Genomic DNA, 27,481 nt, shown 5'->3' on the forward strand with positions numbered 1-27,481 from the left:
CATGACTGCATGCGTGCATGCAGCGAAGATAGTGTGAGAAATGTGATGGGGTGCCTTTTAAATATATCATACAGACTTAAGAGGAAAAGAAGAACAAAATGTAAGAGATGCGAAAAAGAAGATAGTTCAAGATCTTTTTAAAAATGAACTCGGCTTACTGATTGATGTAGTGAAGCAAGGCCATGGTACGACCAATGACGGTAACACAGCGAGAAAATTCTTCGAAGATCCAGTGAAAACTACCGATATAACAGGACTCGATGCGGAACTGATTCACAGGTTTGCTGTTATTTTGCAAGCGATAACTTCCGGTGAGGATGTGGATACCGTAAAATTCAAAGATTACGCATACAAAACTGCTGAAAGGTACGTGTCCTTATATAGTTGGTACTACATGTCTGCAACCGTGCACAAACTGCTACTTCATGGAGCTGACATCATTACTTGTAATGCGATCGTACCAATTGGAAACCTCTCTGAAGAGGCTTCAGAAGCCCGCAACAAGGATTTCCGAAGATTCAGGGAACACAACTCCCGTAAGAAAAGTAGAGTGAGTTCCAATGAAGACATTTTAAATTTTCTTCTCCTTTCTTCGGATCCACTTATTTAATCGATAAGACCCACTTTTGATGCGAAGAAAAAGAAAACTTTCTTTACTGAAACCCTTGATTTACTTAAGCTTCAACAACCTGAGTTTGAATTCACAGACATTTCTCATTTAGACTCTGACTCTGAAATGGACTCCGACTCTGATTCGGACTCTGAATGATCGTGATGATTTGGAGTGTGATTGTTATTATGACATTAATTTTAGTTTTATGAATACTTGTCTTTTTATTTTTTTAAGATTTAAGATTTTTTTTGTTTGTGTTATGTATGTATGTTAAATCAAGTCAAATAATTGTCACTTAAATATATATTTATCATATATTGTCATGGCCCTATTCATATTCCTATTTTTATTGCACTAGATATAGACGCCAAGCTGGCCTAAACTAAAACTTTTGATAATTACAAAAAAAATGTTTAAAAATTAAAAAAAAAATGTTTCGCACCTCTGGCCTTATAATGCAATATATCAAAAAAATTCAAATAATTCAAAGATTGACTCCCTGAAAAATAATTAGGGCCAATTGTGCGAGACCGGAGATATGCCTTTTTATTCGTTCAGCTTCATACAAATTTTTGAATAAAAATTTCTCAATGAGCCGTTTATGAGTATATACTATAATGATACAATTTTAAAGTATGTATGTGGTCTTCCGAAAGATATTCATGCATAAAAGTCATCACTTTCGAGGTTACTAATCGGATGTCTATGAAACCCGAAATCCATCCCACAGTGCGACGTCTGCCTCCCAAACGCTTGTTGTAAACGAAAAAGTAGAAGAGCTTATAGACTAAGTTCAAAAAAGGCCAGCGTTGTACAAAAAAGACTTGAAACAATACTCTGATATAAATCTTAAGAAAAGATTATTGGAGAAAGTTGAGTTATGTGGTGTAAGTTGAATTATGGGTCTAAAGCCAATAGAAGTTTCAACGAAATAGCTATCTGAGTTTACAAATATCTGGAGAATTTTTTTTGCTACGGCTGAAGACCTCGATGCGGTCTTTTATTCAGACAATTGTACCGGACAACAAAAAAATAAGTTTATGATCTCAATGTACACTTACGCAGTCGAAACTCTGCTAAATATGAGATGAATAACACACATGTGCCTCATAAGAGGTCATACGTAGAATGAGGGCCATTCAGCTTACTCTCAAATAGAGAGAGAAGTTAAAAGATCAGGACCAATTTAAACACCTGACGCATTTATCGGGGCTATAAAGGAGGTACGGAAAAAAATGTGACATATCTGTGGGTAATTTTCACGACATGCTTGTCGTTGGAGTTTATAGAACAATCCAACAAAGAAATGGATTTTACTAATGTTTCAATACAATCACTAAAACTAAACCTTACCTAAACTAAACTTTTATCACATAAGATTTAAGAGCCGTATAAATATATAAATAAAAATTTAGAACCACACTATTCCTAATATTTTGCCCTCATTATGTCCCAAGTGTACCTATTTTATTTACAAAACAAACTCAAAAATCACTCTAATCATATTCGAGTAGGTTGCATTGTTTAAAGATATTAAAAATTAGAATATTTATATATGTTTCACAAAAATAGTTGGCAGTTGAATTATGAACGCATTTTAAATGAAATACCAACCCTACCATTACTTTTAACCCTTGGCATGCCTGGTAGGGTCTGTCAGACCCACACCAACGCGCGAACCGTTGTAGTTCGTTTAAATTTGAATTTCGCGCCTCACCGTTTTTAGTAGCTGACCGTTACTAACCGCGGCATACCTACCGCCCGCTTCCTCAGTCCGCGGCGAGCTACGAGCGTAAAAGGACGTGCGTAAAGAGCGTGCGGGTCCCACAGACCCCACCAGGCATACGGCGTGACTTTATTTTGTAAGTATTTATTTTTCTTTTTTCTTATAAATATTGGCATTTGTCCGTTAAATAATATTAGTTTGTACATTACATTATTCTATTATTATTTTTTCAGTTTAATCATGAATAAACAAATAACAGACGAGGATATAGCCGGATTATTATTCCAAGAGTTGGATGAGGAAGACTTAGTTGCATTTGATTCAAGTGGAGAAGAGTTTGACGTCGCTCTAGAGGATGAAGAAGCTGTTTCGGAGGAGGAAGAAAATGATGCAGGCTCCACCTCTTCGGATTCTGAAATGGAGGTGCCTCTGTCCATCCTTGCTACTGTGCCTACAGAAGAAACTTACAGAGGTAAAGATGGAACAATATGGTTTAAAAATCCACGTAGACCTAATGTACGAACACGTAGTGAAAATATATTGACGGGCACTCCGGGAGTAAATGGTCAAGCAAAAAATGCAAAGACTCCATTAGAATGTTTTGAACTCTTTATAAATGATTCAATGTTGTCATATATTTTGTGTCATACCAATACAAGGATAAAAAAACTAGAGAGAATTCAAATGCTTCTAATGAATATTCATATTGTGATGTTTCTATGATAGAACTTCGTGCCACAATTGGTCTTATTTTTTTGGCAGGGCTTTATAAATCGGCTAGACAAAACTTACAAGATCTGTGGTCCAATGATGGCACAGGCATTGCTTTTTTTTCAATGACAATGAGTCTAAGAAGATTTTCTTTCATTGTCAATCATCTGAGATTCGACGATGCCAATTCTCGTGAAGAAAGATTAGCACAAGATAGATTGGCACCATTTCGTAAACTATTTGTAGATTTTGTTGCTAATTGCCAATTGCATTATACGCCTTTTGAGAATCTAACGATTGACGAAGAACTGGTGGCATTTCGAGGACGTTGCAAATTCCGTCAATACTTACCGAGTAAACCTGCCAAATATGGAATTAAAATATTTGCGCTTGTAGATGCTTCTACATATTACTCCTTGAATTTAGAAATTTACGCAGGAGATAAGCCCCAAGGAGACTATAAAGTCAGTAACAAGCCACATGATGTAGTTGATCGTCTTGTGACACCGATTTCCCGATCAGGACGCAATGTGACAATGGATAATTGGTTCACAAGTCATCCTACTTATGAATATTTGCTAAATCATCATAAACTTACGGCAGTTGGTACAATGAAATCCAACAAAACCTGTATACCTGAAAAGTTCAAAGCCGGGAAGCGCGAAGAGAATTCGTCAATGTTTGGATTTCAACAAGATTTGACTTTAGTATCTTATGTTCCGAAACCCCGAAAAAATGTTTTTCTGCTGTCATCTCTCCATCACCAAATGGAAATTGACGAAGCTACAGGCGCAAAGCAGAAATCTGAGATCATAAGTTTCTACAATCGGACAAAGAGCGGCGTTGACAATGTCGATAAACTCATACGTTCTTATGATGTGTCGCGCAACTCAAGAAGATGGCCACTGACTTTGTTTTTTTGGATGCTAAATACTGCTGCAATCAATGGCAAAGTTATCCAAATACTTAACATTCCAGAAGATAAGAGCTATCGAAGAAGTTTCATAAAGGGTTTGGCTTTAGCGCTTCTTGAACCACATTTGCAATCAAGAAAATCGAATATTCGCCTTTCCACTGATCTTCGTAAAAGAATAGCCGAACGCACAGGTGATCAAGGTTGCCCACCGTTGAAAAAATCAACTCCTGGAATAAAGCGAAGATGCCACGTTTGTCCCGCGAAAAAAGATCGGAAAACCCAGTACATTTGTGAGACATGTAGGTGTCACATTTGTCTTGACCACTCGATTTTTCAGTGCGCAAAGTGTTACCAAACCAAAGCTTTACAGAGTGTAAATGCAAGTGATGAAGACTAATTATTTTGTTATTTAGATTAAGTATATGATAGTGCCTTACACTGGATTAAAGTCTGATTATGATCTCATTACTTTTGATACTAATTATATGTTAACAAAGTTATAGTCACGAAATGTTGCTTAAAAATGTGATTTAAAGTTTAATTTCAAATATTTTAATAAAGTTGATTAATTTCTAATGTGTTTTTTTTTACTTTCTCTTTTTTCCCTTTAAGCATGCGTCTTGAATCATTAAATCACCTTACATAATAAAATCTATAGAATAAAATGCTATTTTGAAATCGGGGTCTGAGAGACCCACCAGGCATAGCGTGTAACTTTTGCCCACCAGGCATGCCAAGGGTTAAAAGTTGTCACTTATGTCAATTTATCAAAATCGCGAAGGAAATATAATACAGGTTACCAGGTTACCAATTTTACTTTTCAATTTACATACATAGTAGCAAATATTATAAGTAAGAAAATATATAAAACAAAATAGTTAACCCCCCGACTTAGAGCACCCCGACTCCGATAGGTTAGGTTAGAAGGGGATGGCGGGGTCATTTGAGCGAGCGAATAGACCCCGCCATCCCCTTCGTGGTTATTTTCTTATAGGCTTATAAGAAAATAGGGAGTGAAGACTTAAGACTAGAAGTCTGTCCAGATAATGACAAATAAAACATGTAATGGAGGGGACAACAATTCATACAGATTATTGAAGGGCTTATGACGGCTTGGGGTAAAATGATTACATTCATAAAAAAAGAGAATCATTCAGACCCAGAAAATCTATTTGTTGCCCAAAATGTGACTCATACCCAAAGAATGGAGTGCCAATGAGAAGTCGTGAAGAGGTTCTTCAAAAAGGAAAGTTATAACCACCCAGCGAACTTTTGAGACATCATAGTAGAATATAGGGGAGAGTGGGGGAATTGCAGACGCGTGCTAAATACGGACTAGCAAATATCTACTCATTCCCGCCCCCCCCCCCGCGCGGCAGCCCGGTGCTGTCATCTTTTTCTTTACGTCATTTTAGTGCTACGCCGAAACTTACGTACGACAGCCAGCTGCGCACAGTTTGAAAGGTACGTAAAATTAAAAAAAAAAGTGTATATTGATCTAATTTTTAGTGTTTTTTAATTCGAGGGACAGGTCTGTATACTAAGTAATAATAAAAAGTGATATTTTCTATGGATAGCTCTGTCAATAAAGTTTGCATCGAAAATGTTTGTTTTTATTGCACGCTTTCATAACCTACAAATTTCTCTCTTTGATTTAAAAATACCCAGTTGGGTTAATTGCGGACAAGCCGGATGTCCGCAATTACCCCGAATCAGTTTTAGATGCCTCGGAAATATATAAGAAAAAATGAACAATCATACACCATCGAATCATTACAAAAAGCTGTGCAAGAAATAAGAGATAAGAAAATAACTTTTCGTCAGGCGGCAGAAAAATATGGTATTCCCAGAGCTACTTTGTTTAACCAAGTGAAAAAAGGAAGTGTTTCTACAATACCAAAGAGAGGTAAAAAAAAACCGTTTTTAACGAAGTACAAGAAAACGAACTGGTTAATTTTATTTTAAAGTCATGCAAGGCTTTCTTTGGGATAACAATACCGACTCTAAGATGGCAAGCTTTCGATTTTGCCACCGCAAACAACATAAAACATAATTTCAATAAAGAAACTGGTATGGCAGGAATGGATTGGTATTATAATTTTTTGGTTAGACATCCAAATATATCACTTCGTAGGCCTGAAGCTACTTCCATTAATAGAATTACCGCATTTAATGAAGAAGAAACCGATATATTTTTTGTGAATCTGAAAGCTCTCATGATTAAATACAAATTTAAATCTGATTCAATTTACAATATAGATGAAACTGGGATTAGTACAGTTCAACGCAATTCCAGGATTCTTGCACCAAAAGGATTGAAATAGGTTGGAAAATGTACCAGTGCAGAATGTGGATCTTTAACTACAGTTGTGAATTGCTTTAATGCTAGAGGCTCATACATTCCACCATTTTTTATCTTTAAAAGAAAAAGAATGAATGCTCAGCTTATGAAAGACAGTAATAGCAACATGGTAGCTTGTGTTTCAGACTCTGGTTGGATCAATGAGTCGATATTTGTAGATTGGCTCCAGCAGTGGCGTAGCGTGGGTGGGGCGGAGGGGGCGGCCCGCCCCGGGCGGCAGCCCGCGGGGGCGACAAAATGTCGCCGTTGAAGCGGGTTGAGATCTGATCTATGATTCATTCATTTCATTACACAGTATAATTTTCCATTTTTATATAAAATTTTGCGCACAAAGGATTTTTTAAAATTTATTTAAAAGAAAAATTGCTAAATAACTGACAGAGCTCTTTATAATGTTTGTTTGTTTACATACGAACGGCAACATCGCATCACGCCGCGCCGCCCGTCCGCCGCGCCGGCGAGGCAACGCGCGCGAACCGAGTTGATCTGAATCTGAAATCTTTTGTTTTACGAGTCGGCCCGTGTCGATGCCTCTCTTTCGCACTCATTGAATTAGTACTACGCATTCATTTGTAGGTACTTTGTTTGTTTTAGTGCATCGTGAAGTGCCATTACGCAATCACGCATTACTCGTATGTTTGTTTTGCGAGAGTTTTGGATACGGAACGAAAGTCGTTTTGATTGTGTTTCGATCTTTTAAATACTATTGAATCTTCTAAAACTAAACATTTAGATCTTTACCCAATCTTTGAATTAGTTTTTGAAAATGAAAAGAGTCAAAGAAAGCGGTGCGGAATTCCGCAAAAAAAGGGCTAAGAAAGCAGCAGATGCGAAAAAGTCTCAAGGTGCATTACTGAAATATTTCAGTTTTAGTTCTGGTTCGAAAGCCACGTTAACGTCTTCGGTGGCATCCTGCAGCAGCGGAAGTGATTCCAGTGTAAGTAGATATATGATTCCTCCATCTAGAATCGTGTGTGGCCTAGAATTACTCCAGTTATTTTAGACATTTTATTGGCTGGGTCGCTCGCAATAAATTGCAAGGTTCTTTATCTAAAGTAAAAAATCAAAATGTGTATGTATGTGCGTTTGTTTTTAGTTGTCAGCTCTATAGCCTAAGCCGCTAAACAAAATAAGATGAAATTTTGTATTGGGAATGTTTTGTAAATGTCTAGGAATATTTTCTTTGTTTTTTGATCACTTGATTATTTATGGTAGGTAACATAATTTTTCATTTAGCCGCGCCGTCACCAAAACCACTTTTGTTTTGTGATAGTTAAAATACTTATTTGAAATTCGAACGTGTCTTCTAGCCAATATTCATGGGAATACATAACTTATTTTACAGGCACAAGAAGAAGACGTGCCTGGCGTCGCAGTTGGAAGTAGTTCTGGTCCCACCACAGAGCAGGGTCAAGACGAAGTCGACTCACCAGATGTGCCTCAAGCATCTAGTCATAAGCCTGCAGAAAAAGTGAATGTTGCCAAAGAAGACATAATTGAAATCGTGCCTTCTGCTCCTGCCGAAGTCAAAGATGTGAATCTCGACGATGTAGGTTGCTGGCCTTCTCCTATGACCGACGAAGTCAGAACGCTTCTAGTACGTCGCGGGTCTGACTCAGTACAGCACATCGATTCCAAATTTGCCGATGTTGTTCGCTCAGGGACTTCAACGAAAGGCGGTACCCGAAAACTAACCAAAGAGTGGTTCTACAAACCATTATCTAATGGCGAAAAGGTTCTCCGAACATGGCTGGTGTACTCGCCTCTGAAGCAGTCTTTGTATTGTTTTTCTTGCAAGCTGTTTGGCAATTCCGGCTCGAACTTCGCATCTGAAGAAGGATTCAACAAATGGTGGAAGCTAAATCCAAGAATCGGAGACCATGAAAAAAACCTGGGCCATGAACAGAGCTTCTTGAAATAGAAGGAGTTGGAAGTTCGCCTGAACTGTAAAGCAACCATCGATCAGAAACAACAAGAAGTTTTCGAAAGTGAGGAGAAGAAATGGAGGGATGTACTGTACAGGTTGCTGAATATTATCCAGTTCTTAGCCAAACAGAATCTGGCCTTCAGAGGACATCGAGAAGACATTCGAGGAGATGATAGTGGCAATCGCGGGAACTTTCTAGAGTTAGTGCACCTCCTAGCTAAATACGATCCTCTTCTAATGGAACACCTGACAAAGATAAAGCTGGGAGCAAGAGTGTCAGTTTCATATCTGTCTCCAGAAACCCAGAATGAATTTATAAATTTACTGGGACAGCAAGTTCGATCCACCATCATCCGTCGTATTCAAAAAGCTAAATATTATTGCGTAATCTTCGACAGTACACCAGACATCTCCCACAATGACCAAATGAGCCAAGTTCTGCGATACGTACATATCGAAGGAGAAAAAGTCGCTGTGGTAGAATCTTTCATTGACTTCTTCCAACCAAAAGGAAAAAATGCAGAAGATCTCAGCAACGATATAATCGCGAAGATAACATCAGACGGACTGGACATACAGAATCTGAGAGGACAGGCTTATGACAATGCTGCCACAATGTCAGGGATCCACAATGGAGTTCAAGCCCGGATTAAAGCACTAAATCCGAAAGCTCTATTCGTTGCATGCACAAACCACTCACTAAACTTGGCTGGGGTACACGCTGCTTCTGAATCAGTGAATTCGGTGACGTTTTTTGGAATTCTAGAGAAGCTATTTGCCTTCTTTTCTGCATCAACTGTTAGATGGAACGCTTTGGTTGCCGTCACAGGTCAAGCAGTGAAACGAGTCACTGAAACGCGTTGGAGCGCTAGACATGTAGCTGTCAAGATGCTTAAAAATAAGTTTGAGGGAGTTCTTGAGGTACTGGAACAATTAACAGATTCATCTCAAACTTTCGAAACAAGATCGGGAGCCAGTCTTCTCCTGACAGCCATGCAGTCATTTAACTTCCTAACTTTTCTTGGCTTTTGGGCTGCAGTGCTACCTGAAGTAGATGACGCACAGATTTACCTGCAGCAACGAGGACTAAGTGTGGATAAGTGTGCTCAGAAACTCTGCGCTTTGAAAACCCTCTTAGTGGAAAGTAGAGACCGTTTAGTGCAAGAAGCAATTGACTTTGCTAAGACTCTTTGCGAAAAACTCGGAATCGAACTCAAAACGAGAAGAATTCGCAGGAAAAAACGCATGCATGGCGATGAATCTTCTGCAGATGCAGCTTTGTCTCACGAGCAGGAAATCCGTCGAGAGGTGTTCGCATCATTGGACAAGATCATTCAAGAAATGACGACTCGATTCCAGCAAATTCAAGAAATATCGGACAAGTTCGGATTTTTGATGCCAGCAAAACTTTTGGACAGCAAGTTCGAGTGTGATCTTTCCCATGTATTAGAAGACATCGACAAGGACGAGTTTCAGATGGAGCGGAAGCGTCTCCAGCAATTTATTGCCTGTTCTGAATCAGAGGAAGATATAAGTGGTAAAGGACCACTGGAGCTAATCCAGTTCATTCAAAAACTGAATCTCGGAATTTCGGTTCCAAATATGGTCATCTTGATTCGTATATATTTGACTTTGGCGATTAGTGTGGCAAGCTGTGAGAGAAGTTTTTCGAAGTTGAAGCTAATAAAAAATTACCTCAGATCTACTATGAGCTCCGCTAGATTATCAAACTTGGCTATATTGTCGATTGAACAAGAATTGGCTGCTAATATTGATTTTGACAAAGTTATTTCTGACTTCGCTGCTAAGGCTCGTAGAATCCGCTTGTAAAACCGCTCATCCAATTTTTTCTTCAATAAAAAGTATCTCATTGCCTGTGCAATTTAATTTTAATTAAGCACCTATAGAATGGGGGCGGCAAAGTGGGTCTCCCGCCCCAGGCGCCAAAATGGCACGCTACGCCACTGGGCTCCAGCATTTTAAAGAATTCGCTAAACAATCTGATGTCAATCCTGTTTTGTTAGTTCTAGACAACCACGAGAGCCATATTAGTCTGAAAGCCTACGAGTTTTGTCGTAAAAATTTTATCCATGTTTTGACATTGCCTCCACATACATCGCATAGAATGCAACCATTAGACTTGACCTTTCATAGACCACTAAAAACAGCATACAACAGAGAATGTGAAACCTATATGGTTAACCATCCTGGAGCAAAAATTACAGCATTTGATGTTGTTGGTCTTTATACAAAAGCTTTTAACCGATGCTCGTCTATTGATAAAGCTATAAATGGCTTCAAGAGTGCTGGAATTTTCCCAGTTGATCAAAATAAATTCAAGGGTACTTTCGAAAGTTTCGGTGATATAATTACACCAGAAACTCCATGTGGGTCCTGATCCTAACAGCCAAATAGAATTTCATAACGAATCTCAAATAAGTGATGCAGCTAATAGCACTACTCTTAGTGAAGTAAGATCTCATCAAGAGTCTCAGCCCTCTAGTAACAGAAACATTGTCGATGAATCCGTTCCCAACGTACCTGATCAATACGAAATAAATGAGAATAATGCTATACGTGAAGCTGATTTAAACCAAACTACGACTAGTCAAACAAGTCAATCTTCATCAGTACCGCTTTGTGATTTAATAAAGGTCCCAACTCTTCAAATTCATCGTAGCAAACGGGCAGCAAACAAAAAGCATTCCATCATTTTTACCAGCACACCGGAAAAACAGAAACTAGAAGAAAAGGAGCAAAAGAAATTAGACAAGAAAAGAAAAGCTCAAGAAAAAGAAAATAACACATCATCTAATAAGCTAAAAAAGTCATCTAAGGGTGTAAGAAACCTGAATAATTTTGAAAATGAAGGAAATGTTGATTACTTTTGTATTTTCTGTCAGGAAAAGTACAGTGACCCACCCGCCGAAGACTGGATTATGTGTGTAAAGTGTAACAAGTGGGCTCATGAGAACTGCACTGCAGGAAGTTCCTCTAAAGGTTTTATTTGTGATTTTTGTCTGTGATGTGGACCTAGTCCGTAAATACCCCATGCTGTCCGTACTTAACCCAGAGTCAGTCCGAATTTACTCCGAGGGCTACGGGTAATTACGGACAGACAAGGTTTTGTTTTTGCTAATAATATTCTATTTTTTGATTGATCTCGTTTCATAAGATTAATTGTTTTTGTAGAAGTATAACTAAAGATTAATAATTAATAAAGACAGACTGATTATTACTGATATAACAAATTTTGTGCGTTATTTCCCTTCAGCGTCCGCAATTCCCCCACTCTCTCCTAATAATACGAGGGGTCGGTCAAAAAGTTCGCTGAATGGAGGGGTTAGAGAGGGGAGAAGGTATTTTTTTATCGGTCACTACTTAATGACTCAATAACTATAAATACTAAGTTTCAGCTCAATCGAGTCATGAATCTTCGAGATATCGCTGGATAAACAAGTAAATCGGGAAGAAAACACCAACTATGGAGAAAATCGTGCGGTGATTAAATATCTTATTAAGCAAGGAAAAACACCTCAGATCATTATGGAAGAGATGTCATCTGTTTACGGAGACCTTGGTTCTGGAAAAACGAGGATTTAAAAGTGGCATAGCCTTTTCAAGCAAGGCAGAGATTCGATCGAAGGCGATCCGCGATCGGGTCGGCCAATTGAGGCAAAGTCCTCAGACATTGTTGAAAAAGTCGAAAACTTGTTCCTGAATATGCTCGTCTAAAGAAAAAGCAAATCGCGGAGATGACTGGAGTATCGTCTACGACTATTTTGAATATTCTCCATGACCATCTAGGCATGTCTAAGGTATGTGCAAGATGAGTGCCGAGAATGCTCACACCACTTCAAAAACAGCAGCGCGTCGAGTGTTCTCGCGAGTTTTTGGACCTGTGTAGTGAGAACAGGGTTGAGTTTATGGACCGAATTGTGTCTGGAGATGAAACTTGGGTTCATCACTATGAACCTGATTCAAAGCAGGAGTCCATGCAGTGGCATAAAAAAGGTAGGACCGCCAAGAAGTTTAAGGTCTCACAATCGGCCGGAAAGATTATGGCTACAGTTTTTTGGGATTCTGAGCGGAATTTGATGATTGATTATAAAGATAAAGGTGTCAATATCACTGGACAATACTACGCTACACTGCTAAAGAAATTATAAAATTCAATCAAGGAAAAACGAAGAGGAAAATGGTCTCAAAATAGTTCACAAGAGTCATGTTGCTATGGCTGCCTTGCAGAAGTGTGGCTTTGGAACTTTAAATCGCCCTCCCAGCCCTCCTATAGTCCAGATTTGGCCCCTACTGATTATTATTTGTTCTCAAAAATTAAAAAAGTGCTTCGTGGAAAGAAATTCACTTTCAACAGTTACTTCTGAAGTAGATATTAGTGATGTGTTTCATGCAAATATAGTGAGCTTTGAAATTAAAAAAGATAACCCGAGATTAGTAGCTCAGCTGCAATATATAACTGGTTACCTGGTACATAAATCCAAAAAGTTTCCAAAAACTGCAGTATTTTTAAAAAGTATATGTATACAGACGATCCTGATTCAAATAAATATATAAAGATAAGAGAACATTTTAAAAGTAAAAAATTCTTAAATTACCCAAGCAAGCAAATAACAAAGATGTTCTCAGAAATGCAAGATGCTCTGCACCAAATATTAAGGAACAAAAGCCACATTAACAATTTAAAAAAATATATGAAACAATTTTATATGTCAAACACGAGTTTTTTACTAGCCATAATCATAAAACAGAAATAATAGTTTTTTTTTTGAGTTTTCTAGCAGATTTTTTGAAAATAATTGGTTAAGGACCACCCATCAGATATTGAATGGTGCCAGAAAAATGTACCCCTTAAGACGTAGGATCCCAAGTAGCGAGCAAATTAAAGTATGTAAAGTTTTTCGTCTTCATGGATCCTAAGCTGGTATACGTAGAAGTAGCCTGCCCAATGGGAATAATACAATATACTAAGAAAATGTGTGATGTCGATAGATTTACGTAAACGTAGCGTGTCACCATGTTAAAGAAGTTGAAGAACGAACAACAAGAATAGCACAAGACATCCATCACTATATTGCCACCTTCACGTATACCATCAGCAATCGACGATCGAATCAACCACCTCTTTGCTAACTGTCAAAACACATCTACACATTGTACACGAATTTACCACTCAATACGACCCCTTAAAGACTATATCTCACTTTCTATTCACTTTTAATAAACGACACCCCGTGACTAGAACCATCGATATCTTTTAGAACACCTCAAGACTCAATGACTTAAGGTTTGATTGGACTACATTGTACATTTTCTAAATTATCCCTTTGACACAAACGACCAATTGCAACGGTGAGCCGACCACCACCTTTAAAATCAGTACTGAAAGAGAGATGTCGTACTACATCTTCCTTTCATAACTGTAAAATAAATATGGTTGCAGACCCCCAGATTCAGTTTAATTGACGAAACCATCAAGGACATGAGAGAGACAACAACAACCAGACATAATTTAAGATTTGTTTTTTTTTGTAAGATTTTTTTTCCTCCCTCTTTTTTTAGTCGAAACAAGACCTAACGAAACCAATTTTCAAAATATATATACACAAATACGATACGATATTCTCTGACTTTTCTGTACAAATCTGACGAGGTTTAAGTTAATTCAAATTTGTTTACTCAGTAGCACTTTACGAACGTCAGTTTCATTGGACAGGACTCTTTGATTTAGTAACTTTCAATTCGACACGAGATGCAAGACGAAGTCGACAAAAAATCAAACACGGCATATACCTGAAAATAAACAAGGAATAAAATACATTAGATGTTTTAAAATTGTTTTTATAAAACATAATAAATACAGGCTATAACGTAATGGACAACAAATAAGATGGGTACGCAGTGAGAAAAATACACAGGACGGCAAGTATCTTTGGAATCCGATGGTGACTTCACAAACATTCCTAAAATATACAAGTGCTATGCTTACTTACTCAAAACGTGTTAAGTAGACGTAGCTCATAATGTGAAAACTGGTAATTCGAAATACATTAAATATGCATCAGCCGATTCAATGCAAGGACCAAAATAGCTTAAAGAAATATGATTATTTTATATACAAAAACGGATTTTTAATTAAACCTATGACCCTAAAAACCAAAATCATTAAGTTAGTACGTGCAAATGTCTCATTTCAGCAGTTAATGCTATGAAAATTGAAGTAAGAATTAAAATCGCGTAAGCAGTAGCTGTTTCTTCAAGACTTTGTGAAGACACCAAAAGATTTTACATAATTTTATTGAATAATCTTATGTTAATACATTTGTTATACTAAATACAACATTATCCATAAATTAGTCAATCAAGTTTTACTGTACGCTGTGATCTACTTTCAATCTTAAAAGCCTCTATCTGATCTCATTAATTGGTCACTAGTCTTATAGCAGTTCAGATTTTTTTTAATCTATTTCCTCCTTTCCATAAGTGGACTTTAAATTTCGAGTGTACAAGTTTAACAAAATTCAGTAAAACTTAATTGATTAATCCTCAACCCTCGCCACAGATAGATAAAAATGAAAATGAATGTTCTGTGAACACATTAGTGTAGTGTAACGCGAAGCTAAAATTATTTGCACTGACCGCAACTAATAAAAATGACAATGCGTTGTTAAAAATGACTAGTACTTAGCATGTAAGAGATCCATTGTATTGTGACTAACCTGACTTCCATGATCAATAAAAAAAAATATCCCCCTTTGTTCGCAATTCTTGTCACAATTACAAGGACATCGTTATAAAATTATATCAAAAACAATATTAAAGCGTAAAGATTCAAAACTAGTACACACCCGATGAAATAAAAAATAAAGCTCAATACACAAGGCATCTCGTTTTCAACTTTTACAAATACCAATAACAACCATAGCGCACATGGTCGACTCTAAAGTAACTCTTAATAAAATAAATCACTGAAATGTGAGCCCTACACCAAACACCTGAAGGTCCATATTCAATTTGTACTCCAGTAAGAGAGCAATAATGTCACAGCCTTTTAGAGTTGAATCGTGTGTTACAGGCCGTGGAGCGCACATTGCAAGGGCAATGCGAATTAAATCGCCAGAATGCATTGGCTTCCTAGCTAATAGAAAATTCTTAAGAATATAGTGGGCCTTTATAACTTTTGTCGTAAATATTAAAAATAATTATTTTTGGTACGTGATTATTGGATAGGCATATTTTATAGTCCTTACAACACAACTTGTTATACCAAGTGGAGAGTAGGAAAACCTTGTAAATATTCAGAATCAATTCTCGAATAAGCGTGAGTACGTAGGAAAATGGATCTCGTCGGTATCGGCTAAAGTTAATCATTACCTTTACAATTGTATACTAAATAAATCTCATTAGACTTAAATGCAGTCTAATTTAGTTTTTAAAACACATAAACACACAATTTAATAAGCAACATCTTTTAATCTTAAAAAGGCCTAGTATTTTTACTGTTTTTGTAAGTGTATATTGCAAAACTATGTGTAAAATATAAAGATAATATTCGTGAAAAAAATACTAACAACACGTGGAAAATGTACTTTGACGTTGGTTTAATGTAATTTAATTTTTACATAGTTAAAACTACGTGCCCTTAGCAGGACTATTGAGAAAGCGAGACAGAGAATTTCAAAGAAGCTACATCTCACTTCCACAAAGATAGTCCCACTTAAAGACCTAGCAGTATTTTCTCACTGTTTCTTTCAATCAGAGATTGCGAATTTCTTTTAAATATTAAAAATCTCTTATATTTCTTGTATAAATTTTAATCTAAATAACTTTAACATGTAAGTTTCCCTCTAATGTAGAAATAAATTTATATTATAACCTTTAATACTGCCTTATCAGCCGATTGTATATCATAATGAAATTTGTGAATGATGTTTGTGGTACAAATGTAAAAAATCAGTGGGTTATTTGTAAAATGGCAGTGAAGTCAGTGTTTAACTAAAAGTGAAATAAATATTACTGTTAAATACTAACCGTAGAGTTGTGTCTTGCATTATTTATTATACGTGTTTATATATTGAGTAAGTAGTCGATATTAACTATGTGTTCCTTATAAGTTTATATTAGCTCCGAATACTGAAATACCACTTTAAGACGACTCACTACATTATGATAACTTGCGTGAGGTGGATTAATAATTATTTGATACCGGTTTACTTGCCCATATTTATCGGAATGGCTCTTCTTCTTAAGGACAAGACGGAGGTCTTTATAATATGGTTCGTTTATAATAACTTTCGTAGTTTTTAAGCGAATTAAATATGGCGTTTCAGTATTCAATTCATTGTCACACATTTAAGTTTGGTACGAAGTTGTTATGTGTCAACGCTAGTTAACAATTGGAATGCTAGTCAAAAGTCAATTTTAGTCAACAATCACATTTAAACATACAGATTACTTCTACAGTAGAAGTTGCTAGTTGCTGCGTACATTCAGAATGAAACCTCCTCAACTCGAGTAAAATACCAGAGCCCCAATTCTGATATTCACAATGGCCGATGAGGGAATGGCAATTGGATTCAATTTGACACTATTCGTTTTCTGCTAAGCATTTTGCTACTACTAAAATTAGAAATTCATTGTTCCGCCCCGTACTGAATATCGAATTATTGTGTTTGAAAAATGCTGTGGAGAATACGTACGGTGACATTTCAATTCTATTTCCATTCATTCAGGATCAGGATCCAGGCATTGAAGATAGCAGGATTGGGACCCAGGTCCTATATCAATTACCAGTGATCCAGTGTTAATACTAATCTGAGAGTTAATACGTTCGACAACCAACAACCATGATACAGTGAACATATTAAAACTAACGTTAACTAAGTGTTAAATAACCTACTGTAATATTATGCCTTCTATGATTATATTATTCCCTCTCAATATTTCAAACGTAATAAATAAATATTAATTAACAAAATTAAGGTACATGTGAAGAAGTGTTGAAAAGAACACTATGAATATTAACAGGGGCTTGAGAATCACATTTTAGTAGCTGTCTTTAATATTTTGTCTTTTTAAGCTTTTTAAATCAGCTGTTCCCATAACTTAAGGCAAAGGTTAAGCTAGCAAGAGTTACAGTCTGGCCTCGGCTATAGGTAATGACGAAGTATTCCCCTACTTTAGCCGGTACGAGTCTTTTTGACCGTAAGACAGAGGCAGTATTTATAGGACATAGATAACCTCCAAATAGATTTTGTATATAAGCTAACTTACGCGGACCAACATTATAATACGGCACCGAGATCGAGCCCAGCTATACAGTTATTTGATATTGAAACAAAAAACAAATTGAATCTCCAGAACTTGGTGAATAAGAACAAATTCCACATCTGTTATCTATTAGGGGGTTTTCTATGTTGTAGGATTGGTCACTAATAAAAATAACCATGCCTTAGTAATGTGGCCTTCTTTCGTTCTTATAAAACACGACCCTGTTTTACTAAAGAATAACGACGAATTAGTCAATGTCATAAGGTTATGCAAGTGCAATTACAGATTTGAATTAAATAATAATGTCAACACTTATACAAACCACTTAATATCTAAATGAATTGTCATATATACCAGTCTAATATAATTTTTTCAATTTTAAAATAAGTTTTGTCTTGTTCCCAGCAACCAAAGTTTAGACATGCAAAAATCTTATGTTATATTCTTTGATTGCATTATTTAGCCTCGCTTGTCTTTTGAAATGCTATAACAATTTAGTTATGAAAGCAAGTAAATTAACACGAATCGTTCTATTAAATTATATATAATTATTTTCGTTGGGCTCAAATCTGGCAAGACATACTGTAGGACAGACACAGTAAGAGAAGGCTAAACATAACTTTAAAGCGATGCCTTAAAAACCTTACATTACTGCCCAAAAGCCAATTCTTTCCAATTCCCCCATTCATTCTTATTTCTTTGACAAGCCCACTTAACAAACCAAGCTTTGCTTCAGCGTACCACGAATATAAACCTTACATGTACTATGAATAGTTTCAATTTACCTTATCCTGAATAACAAAATCATCACAAAAATTGTTCCGTAAAGAGATAGCAAACACAGATCAGAATATTTGGAGTAGAGTTAATATAATAAATAAAACGAATCTAAAAATAAACAGGCAAATTTAATGTTCTATCTTTGGTGAAATAGCTGCACAATGTTAAATACAATCCCCTTTTTTAGTTTGAATATTAAATAACCAAATATTCCTTCTGATAAGATATATCAGTATATTAATAAGCTATCTCTTTACAATAAACAATGTTCAATGTGTATGATCAGTACCTCCTAAATGGGCGTGTCATTCGGCGGTGACGTCACACTCTCTCGCTTCCTCGACGACGTCATTGGTTTCCATCATTTGCTCCTCAATAACGGACTCTGTTCGCTCTATGCCTAGAGCTGCCGAATCGCTGGATTTTTCACTGTAAATGTAGTTTAGAATTAATAATTATTGTAACAAATATATGTATGTATTAAAGAACCTCTTCGATCAGTTAAGGAGTTGTAGTATAGCGCAAAATGATTGTCTTCCTGTGATCGTTTGTTGGAAAAAAAAATCTAAATGCTTTTCTCGATCAATTTGATTAATTTAAAATAATACCGTACAGATACAGACAGCATTGCAAACCAATAAATTATAGCAACTAACAGCTTAAAATTGAGTTTGTTAGTTTCGGGAAGTAATCAAAAATTCATATAATATTGATTGTTAATGCTGTGGTAAAGAAATACGTTTGTTATATGAATATTTTTTAGCGCGTCTTTCAAGTCACTTATATCCCTCAAATATCCCACTTTGTTCTTACATACTGTATCTATTCTAAAATTATAAAGAGGAAAGATTTGTTTGTTTGTTTGACACGAATAGGCTTCGAAACAACTGGTCCGATTTGAAAAATTCTTTCACTGTTGAGAAGCTACACTATCCCCGCTGAACATAGACTATAATTTATTTAAAAAAATATTAGGGTTCCATAAGAAAATCACGATATTGTAACCCAAGGTGTTATAACTTATATCTTGTAACCACGCGGACGAAGTCGCGGGCAACTGCTAGTACTAATATATGAGTATATGTGAGTGTGGCCTCACGCGTGTTCCCGCAGCGGCGCGGGCGCCGAGGCCGCGCTCAGCGGCAGCGACTGCGGCCGCCGGAGCCATGTGCCACGCTCCTCCTACAACAATACACCGTCAACTACTCTACTCCACATCTATTTACTTAAAATATTGTTTTGCTGTTTGTTGTTTTGATTTTTAAGTACGTGTAAGTAACTTAAAACCAGCCAATAATTATCCTACAGCTTGGCATAGGCCTCTTGTGTCCGAAGGATTGCAAAGCATTGCCATGCACCGACATAAAAGCGCAGATGACGTTACACAGCAGTTCAGGTTTAGCCAGAAAGATTTTGACACTGCCCGTTCCGTCCCCGAGGGAGCTCAAGAGGGTTCCCCCGCCTTACAAAAAAAGTTATACTTCATAATAGTGATACTGACCTGTGGCGTTATGACGGCCGTGATGTCTGTCTGCGTGGCGACTGGCTCGGCTAGGTTCTTACTCGACACCGCTTTCAACACCTCTTGCATACAGCCTTGCAGTTCTACAACCTGACGACATAATGTATTGTTATATTACATTTGATCTTACGTAATGTTAAGTCAATGAAGTAAAAAAATAGGTTTACCAATAAGTGGTAATATTTTGATATTCAATGAAAAATTGAATATTGTATGAATATTTAGATAGATAGATAGAATACTCTTTATTGTACACCATAAGGAAAAATCAATTTAGATCTTATGTTACAAATGTGAAAGTCCTTAATAGAATATCATAATCATAAAAGGCCTTTGCTGCACTAGATGATCAATCACAGGATAAGCTACACTTGATACTGTCGACAGGAGTACGAGTTTCAAGGCACATTAAATTTATGTCTCCTTTTCTAAAAACGACGGCCGCCTCTATCTTTGTTTACAGTCGCATGCATAGACACCCAGGCTCATGACATGCATCCGTGGATCACACAAATGCTGCCCCACTCGGGGATCGATAATCCTGACCTCAACATAGTCTCTGTATATTTAGAATGACTACCCATATGGCGTCCTGCACAAACATGAGTTGAAGTGACTATTGTATAGTATACCTGAGTTTGTAAACTGAAGCATGTCTCGGTGAGCTGTCGCAACACGTCCGTGTTGTCTTCGCACTCCGATATCCGTCCTTTGTGATTGTCTGCGGGGAAAACAGTTTATCTCTTTCAAAACCGTTCATACATGACAGAATCTTCTGATCCGTAAAAAGAGAAGTGTTGCATTATTCTGTTAGATCCATTTCAATCCTTTTTAATTGATTATTTTGATCAATATTTTTACTTTAAGTAACATGAGAATGATTAGTTATAAAATGATGCAACGGTTCACGCGTATTTACACCCTGCCGCGTCAGTTCATGATCAAGGACTCCAGTTGGGTCCGAAACTAGTCGGGCAATCCCGATAAATACGCGTGCGTAGACCGTTACATCATTCATATTTTGTTGAAGCTTACTTAAAAGCATTTTGATCAAGTAATCAGTTCAAACTATAAATCAATTCAGCCGATCGCGGGCCACAGTTATGACACGAGATTTATAGCAAAAGATTTATATTTTTTCCATATTAGTCTTTGGTTCAGTATTACAATACAGAGAATAGTTTCCAGTGACTCACCAGCTGCTTGTAATGTAGACACTTTCTTCCACAATGCATTAATGGCCTGCATCTGCAGCTGCTGTATTTTTCTCTCACTTTCCAAGGCCGCCTTAGTAGCCTCCATGTCGCACGTCAGCCGCCTAAAACATTAATACCTGGCGAGAACCATGGTCTACGGAAAGGGGGGTTAAACCTGCCCGCTAATACATAGACCATGGTTCTTGTTTTTCTAACCTCTCGTGAAATGCAAACTTCACACAATCATTCTAATTCAGTCACTCAGGGGATCGTAGATGGAATACGATAGAAATAGTGTAAATGTAGCGGTGTTTTGAGTGACTGAATTTACTTCTTTCACACAACTCTCGTCATATTTTTCTTTCATCTCTTGCATAATCTCTTTCATACTAACTGTATGTGTTGTCTCGCTCTCGCAGCTTGTATCGCGTGCAGGATCCTCAGCGTGTCCTTGTTCAGGTTCCTGCTGCGGTACCCTCTCCACATCTTCTGTATAGTCACGGCGGCCATTGACTCCACGCTCATTTTCTTCTGCCTCCTTTGATTGGACGCCAACTTCATGATATCAGTTCCTAAGTTTTCTGCATCATTTGTGATGCCATTGATTTTCTTCTCTTCATTTTTGACTTCGATTTTCGATAAACTGCTTTTTCTTTGGTCCATTTTCGTTTTTAGTTTGGGGGATGAGGTGGCACTCTTTGGTAGTTTCGGGGAGCCTTTCATATTTTTGGCCTGTCTAGGTCTGTCTTCGTGAATGCTGCTGTTACTGGACTGTGAGGACGTGTTGGAGATGCTGTGCACCGAGTTATTTGTCGGTTTTGGTATACTTCTTTGGATGTCGTAGATAGGGTCCTGATAGTCGGGACTCATTAAGGACTCAGGTACGGGTACCATTTTGGATGCGGCTTCTAGTGAATGATTTACTGGCTTTGGCTGTGGTATTTCTGAAATGAAGTATTAAATAAATAATAAATTCATAATATTCATTGACTATACACCGACACAGATCGCTTAATTATTTATATAACCATAATATACCTTGTGGCTTTTCCCTCTCCTTTTCCCTGGAGCTGTTTTGCTTCTCAGTGGCATACATGAGTCCTGGCGAGTCGAAGCTTTGGCTCATGGCGGTGGGAATCGAGGGAAGGTCTCCGCAGAGTGATGACGTCATCTGATGTGAGGGCGAGCTGGTTTTGCTGAGCGCGGAGTGGTAGCTCGAGGTCAAGCGGTCGGGCGAGCGACCCATGTGTCGCGGGGTCGATATCCGTGCTATGTTATAAACAATATTGCTTTAATTTATTTTTTTATGCTGTGGTAGCCTAGTTGTGAGGTCACAGGGCTACTAAGTCAAAGATCTATAAAGTGCGCAGTTAGTTGGTTTCCAGTGACAGGTGCCGTTTTCGAAATCAAATCTGTTTTGATTTGACTGTAGTTTGTTAAAATAAAATGTAGGTATAACAAGAATGTATTTATCTGTGTTTCTGATAATAAAAATTATTGGTTCAGCTTTTAGAAGAAATAAAATACTTGACAGTTATTGCGGCCTACTTACTTATCTGTTAAAGTACGACTGTTTAATAATGGTATTAGTAGATTTCTACTTACATTGCATCCTTGGCGACTGCAGTTTCGGTTTCAACGGACTGTGATTTTGATCCTTTAACTGTTGCTGGTGATGCTGTGCCTGAGTGAAATCAAATTAAATACTTAAGATAGATTATATCAAAATTTCGTACTTATTCCAACACTAAATTAACCATAACTACTTGTGCTCTCAACAGTGAACCTGTTAACAGGCTATATAAAAAGAATTAGTAGGTATTACTCAGACTGGCTTAGTCTAGTCGACTGTAAATGACGCCTTCATTCCGACAACAATCATCCGATATTATTACTTGTAATGTTATATCTTATACACCGACATCCTACTCATATTAGTTACAGCACTTGCTATAGTCAAGTGAATTTTAGAAATGAAAAACACTGAAAGAAATTTATAGAACATGTTTTTTTTTTGTCCAAAATAAATATCAATGGCAAAATCATAACAATTAATCAACAAAACAAAAGTTACACATCCAAATTACACCAACATAATATAACTAGTTAAAAATTAAAAAAAAATTATAAGTGAGTGATACTATGAAATAAGTAAAAAGATTATCTTTGAAGTGAACCTTACCTTACTGAGTATAAGGCGGAGTTTCCTCTGATCCTCGGTCTCCAGAGCGTCTGCTGTTAGAGGGCAGGTGGAGGCCAGGTATTCGCACAGTTCCTGATGCTGACCCGCGTGGAAATGCCGTCCTTTACCTTGACTGTACAACCATTCGGCTTTCAAACTACAATAAGGAAAAAAAACTTGCTTCAATGATTTTTTTAACGACTCCCGCATTGAGGAACTTAGTCCTCGTCTCGATGGGGTTTCACAAACATTCAAGTCACATGATGAAAGACACCCAGATCGTGGTTCACAAGCCACGACACGTCGCGGTCAGTGGGTTTGGTGTGGTGACTTCAACCACTCGGCTATCCGTACATTCAAAAGATACATAATGAAAGTAGTCCGATTTTAAAAGAAGACCATTGTTCTTAATCAAACTTTTTAAATGTATTATTGCAATCCTTGTACAAAGGTCTATACTTTTTTAACGTCAAACAGATATTTGACCGTATCCGTATAGCTTTGCATTAACATGTTTTATGTGTAATGTGTCTCGATGCACAAACGACGTTCTTTATAAGTCTCTTTCAAATGACATACTGACTATCAACAGCTATACAATATTATTATTTAAAAAAAAATCATATCATAGTCTTACCTCTCTATGGCGCTGACGACGAAACCATCAATAGTCTTGACACTCATGATCCAGTTGAGAACAAATGGACGATAATCAAAACCTCTGGTTTATTAGTCAAGGAATCATTTAACAAAATATGTATTCATAACTGAAAAATGCTATTAACTTGTAAAATGCTAATAATAAGAGCACCTGAACTGGGATATTTTATTTATTACCAGCTGAAAAGCTACTATGTAAAGCATGAGGTTGTTTATTGATTAAGTAATTATCAAAATAGGTTCATTAATTCCTGAGATGACACATTGCAATGTCATAAACATTAACCCTCTAAAATATCAGATTTCAATTACGTAAGTAAGAATTCTAAAAACAATGTGACCTTTAAAGCATATTTGATTGATTTAATAAGCTGTGTTAGTCTAATTTGGAACTTATTAACTGAAATATTTTATTCGAAAATGTGACCTCATTATACATTACACCAAACATATTTTGTATTGGGCACATTTCCATGTTCCATTGCTAAGTAAAATTTAAATTAAAACAGTGGTAGATTAAACCTATGGTGTATCTCGGCGGAATACCATTATTTTAGTTATTTCACTTTTGAACTAGACTCCTATCTTATCTTTAGAAGCTGATGGAGGTTCACTTGACATAAAAACTTTTTAATTTTGTGCCCAACAAATCCTACTGAAATTCTCCAAACACAAAACATGACACAAATTTTAGTACATTCATAAATATTTTACAGTAAAAAGGATACAGTTTGTCTTTACCAGCCATAGCGACGCAAACATTACCCTGTATAGAGAAACTTTCTAATTTGTTCAAGTGCACCAAGTGACTGATCTCATTCAAGTCCTGGATGTTGTTGTGACCAAGCCCTAAGTGCTCTAAATGTGTGGGAAGATACCGGTCACACTGCCTCAGGTCTGAGATTCGGTTCCTTTCGAGATTCAAGTGCTGAAACAAAAATAGTAATATAACAAAATCAGTTAGTACAGTCACTGTTTATTAATGAATCTGTATTGGTATACAAATATTTATGGAGTTTAAAAGTGATTGAATACTTATTTCTTTGTACAATATAATTGCTGATTTATTAACAATTATTCCTTTTTAATAACCAATGCTTGTCAATAGATCAGCTTAAGTACAGATGGTTTACTGTTCTTAAGCTGTTTTATGATTGAATGATTTATAATGGATTTCACGAAAAACTTATAATCATTATTGTAATACCTTACCCTTAAGTTTTTTAAGTAAGATATATCAGATATAAATGATATCTGGTTGTTAGACAGATCCAAGAGTTCCAAATGTATGTTGTGATTCAAATGTTCTATTGATTTAATGTTGTTTCCTGCAAAAAAAGAGCATTTATGTAGGTGTTAAACATTTTAAAAGTAATTGCAAAATTGTAAGTCTATTTTTTATTGTGTATTGCTTTATGATAAGAGAAATTATATTCCTTCAAAGCACACAACAGGCAAGAGGAAATTTAATTGGTACATTATTCTGATTTGAGGGCTATGGGCATGAAATATGGGCTATCAAATTTATCCCATTACATACTTACTATCCATTACATTTGTGTATTACATACTAACTATCCATGAAGTGTAAGCTACTTGCAGTTGCCACTTGTTTTTTAAACATGGGGTTTCTCAACCATTTAAGTCACACATACATGTGGATAAGGCATGGGTACCTCAACCACTTGGCAATCTGTGCATTCATATCACAGTCTATTATAAACTGTTCCTAAACAGCTTGGTAATTAGTACTCATAATATTCAATAGTTGAAATCAACCCTCCTAGTTATGCTATATCCTGCACTATAACTGCAATAATGTGACCAATTTATCAGATGGTGGTCAGATCCTAGTTTACTACAGAAGATATCACATTCCAAAGTAGATATACTTTCCCCCATCTTGATTGTGAAACCAGTCATACTTAATGTAGCATAAACAACAAAACGCATACAATTTTTTCTGTAATTAGGTTAACATATTTTTCTTGCCATCTTTGCCATTAATTTTAGCACTTTAGCACAAATTATCTTCAATTTCATTTAAATAAAGTGCCACTTTTAAAAATGGATGTGGAATGAAATGTAATAATTCCATTATTTAATTTAGAGAAAGCACTATTATTATTATTTGTTCAAACATTTTTAAAGTGTAATTTGGGGTAAATTGGCTGATTTGTGTTATGGGACTTAAAACAGAACAGAGCTAAGGTCCGGCTGTTTCCCCACTGTTTAATAAAGGTGTTAAATACTGTTTAGATAGTAAATACTGAATATTCTTAAAACTAAAGACATGTTTGTACTGAAATATTGGAAAATATGACCATTGCCATGTTCAAGACTTTATAATGCACTTTTTTTAAGTGTGAGAATTATTTAATTCTAATAGATAGTATGATAATGAAAAGACAAATTAAATAGGGAAAAGTTCAACTTACCAGCCAATTTTAATACTTTAAGGTAGATCAAGTCTTTCAGTCCTTCGATTTGGAGAATACCATTGTTGTTCAGTGCCAAGATGCGGATGTTCGTCAGGCGAGAGACTCCATGCATACGTAACAAGAAATTGTTGCATATTGAGAGCTGAAATAGAATTGACTATCAGCAGACATAATGACACAAAGAACAAATACAGTTACAACTAATGTAAGCAAAAATATTTCTATATGAAATGTCAAGTAGGTAGTTTTAGCTAGCATTCTCGATTACATTGCATATTCATACGATATTTAGTAATAATATTTACTACTATTTAAGCTAAAGGTCATGACGAAAAACGCCGACGAGTACAATTTCATTATTTTAATCTACTTTGTGATCGCGTCAATACTTTCAACAATCATAAAATTCAACTCCTTACACTTTCGATGCGACTGTAGGTGTCGATATTATCAAGACGCTGCAGTTCATTCTGGTCCAGGATCAAGTTTATTATAGTTTTAGATTCTTCAGTGGGCGCTTTCTCTATTTTCTTCAACCCACGCCTCGATAGATCCAGAGTTTCATTCTTCACTTCATCTAGCAACAAACTAAGTTTAATACAGATCTTCAGCTTATTTTAGCGATGCAAGTAGTGTACTTACCCATTTTAAGGCTAACACATATTCCTATTTATTTATCGAAAAGAAATTCAAGTAATTTTCGACAAAAATCAACATTCGTTAATTGACGTTCGAAACATGATACATTTACACTTATAAGCTCAAACACATAATCAAGCAATACTTTAGGATAATATCTGCAGTATTCAAATTTTTCGATATAAAATTATCATTGTTTCGGAAATTCTTCATTAAAATATATGATTTCATGTTAAAATTAATTCCTAGATCACTTAACAAATACTCTGCCACACCTTAGTAGACATATAATATTGTATGTGACATAGTTTTCGAACATGGCTGAATTGACTTGTGCTTGAAAAAATAACTGCGCGCGCGATGTGTTCTCCTGTTCTCCATTTTAAGTTAGTAACTATTTGACTTAGTCGATGTTGCTAACAATTAATTAAAAAACTCGTTACAGGTTTGTGAAAATCTAGTATGATCATTATTTACATAGCGACTCTTTACGGCACATGCAGCTTATGTTAGACTTT

The 27,481-nt window shown here is 36.3% G+C and overlaps 3 protein-coding genes across 4 annotated transcripts; 2 read left to right on the top strand and 1 right to left on the bottom strand.

Annotated features, from left to right (window-relative positions):
• Window positions 1–606: 606 nt before the first annotated feature.
• On the top strand, window positions 607–6,674 carry LOC113491810 (piggyBac transposable element-derived protein 4-like). Its single transcript, XM_026868976.1, has one exon. It carries the CDS (start codon window positions 3,059–3,061, stop codon window positions 4,361–4,363), a length of 1,305 nt encoding a protein of 434 aa, XP_026724777.1. The 5' UTR covers window positions 607–3,058; the 3' UTR covers window positions 4,364–6,674.
• A 420-nt stretch (window positions 6,675–7,094) lies between these two features.
• Window positions 7,095–10,085, top strand: LOC113508704 (zinc finger MYM-type protein 1-like). The gene is made up of 3 exons (XM_026891789.1): window positions 7,095–7,265; window positions 7,674–7,910; window positions 8,250–10,085. The coding sequence occupies exons 1-3, from the start codon at window positions 7,095–7,097 to the stop codon at window positions 10,083–10,085; spliced, it is 2,244 nt and encodes a 747-aa protein (XP_026747590.1).
• Window positions 10,086–14,102: 4,017 nt separating this feature from the next.
• Window positions 14,103–27,420, bottom strand: LOC113491817 (centrosomal protein of 97 kDa). 2 transcript variants are annotated; one of them, XM_026868986.1, is made up of 15 exons: window positions 26,967–27,420; window positions 26,744–26,901; window positions 26,322–26,466; window positions 25,096–25,211; window positions 24,612–24,811; window positions 23,861–23,944; window positions 23,224–23,380; window positions 22,647–22,725; window positions 22,080–22,310; window positions 21,436–21,985; window positions 21,042–21,163; window positions 20,478–20,566; window positions 19,825–19,935; window positions 19,423–19,505; window positions 14,103–18,752 (listed from the first exon to the last, which is right to left on the bottom strand). In XM_026868986.1, the coding sequence occupies exons 1-15, from the start codon at window positions 26,968–26,970 to the stop codon at window positions 18,629–18,631; spliced, it is 2,253 nt and encodes a 750-aa protein (XP_026724787.1). In that variant the 5' UTR covers window positions 26,971–27,420; the 3' UTR covers window positions 14,103–18,628. The 2 variants fall into 2 exon arrangements, with proteins under 2 accessions (XP_026724787.1, XP_026724789.1); XM_026868988.1 differs by lacking the exon at window positions 19,423–19,505 and having other exon boundaries at window positions 18,674–18,752; window positions 26,967–27,324.
• Window positions 27,421–27,481: the final 61 nt, after the last annotated feature.

This window comes from Trichoplusia ni, chromosome 3, assembly GCF_003590095.1.
Source record: "Trichoplusia ni isolate ovarian cell line Hi5 chromosome 3, tn1, whole genome shotgun sequence".
In the NCBI taxonomy this organism is placed as follows: Eukaryota; Metazoa; Arthropoda; class Insecta; order Lepidoptera; family Noctuidae; genus Trichoplusia; species Trichoplusia ni.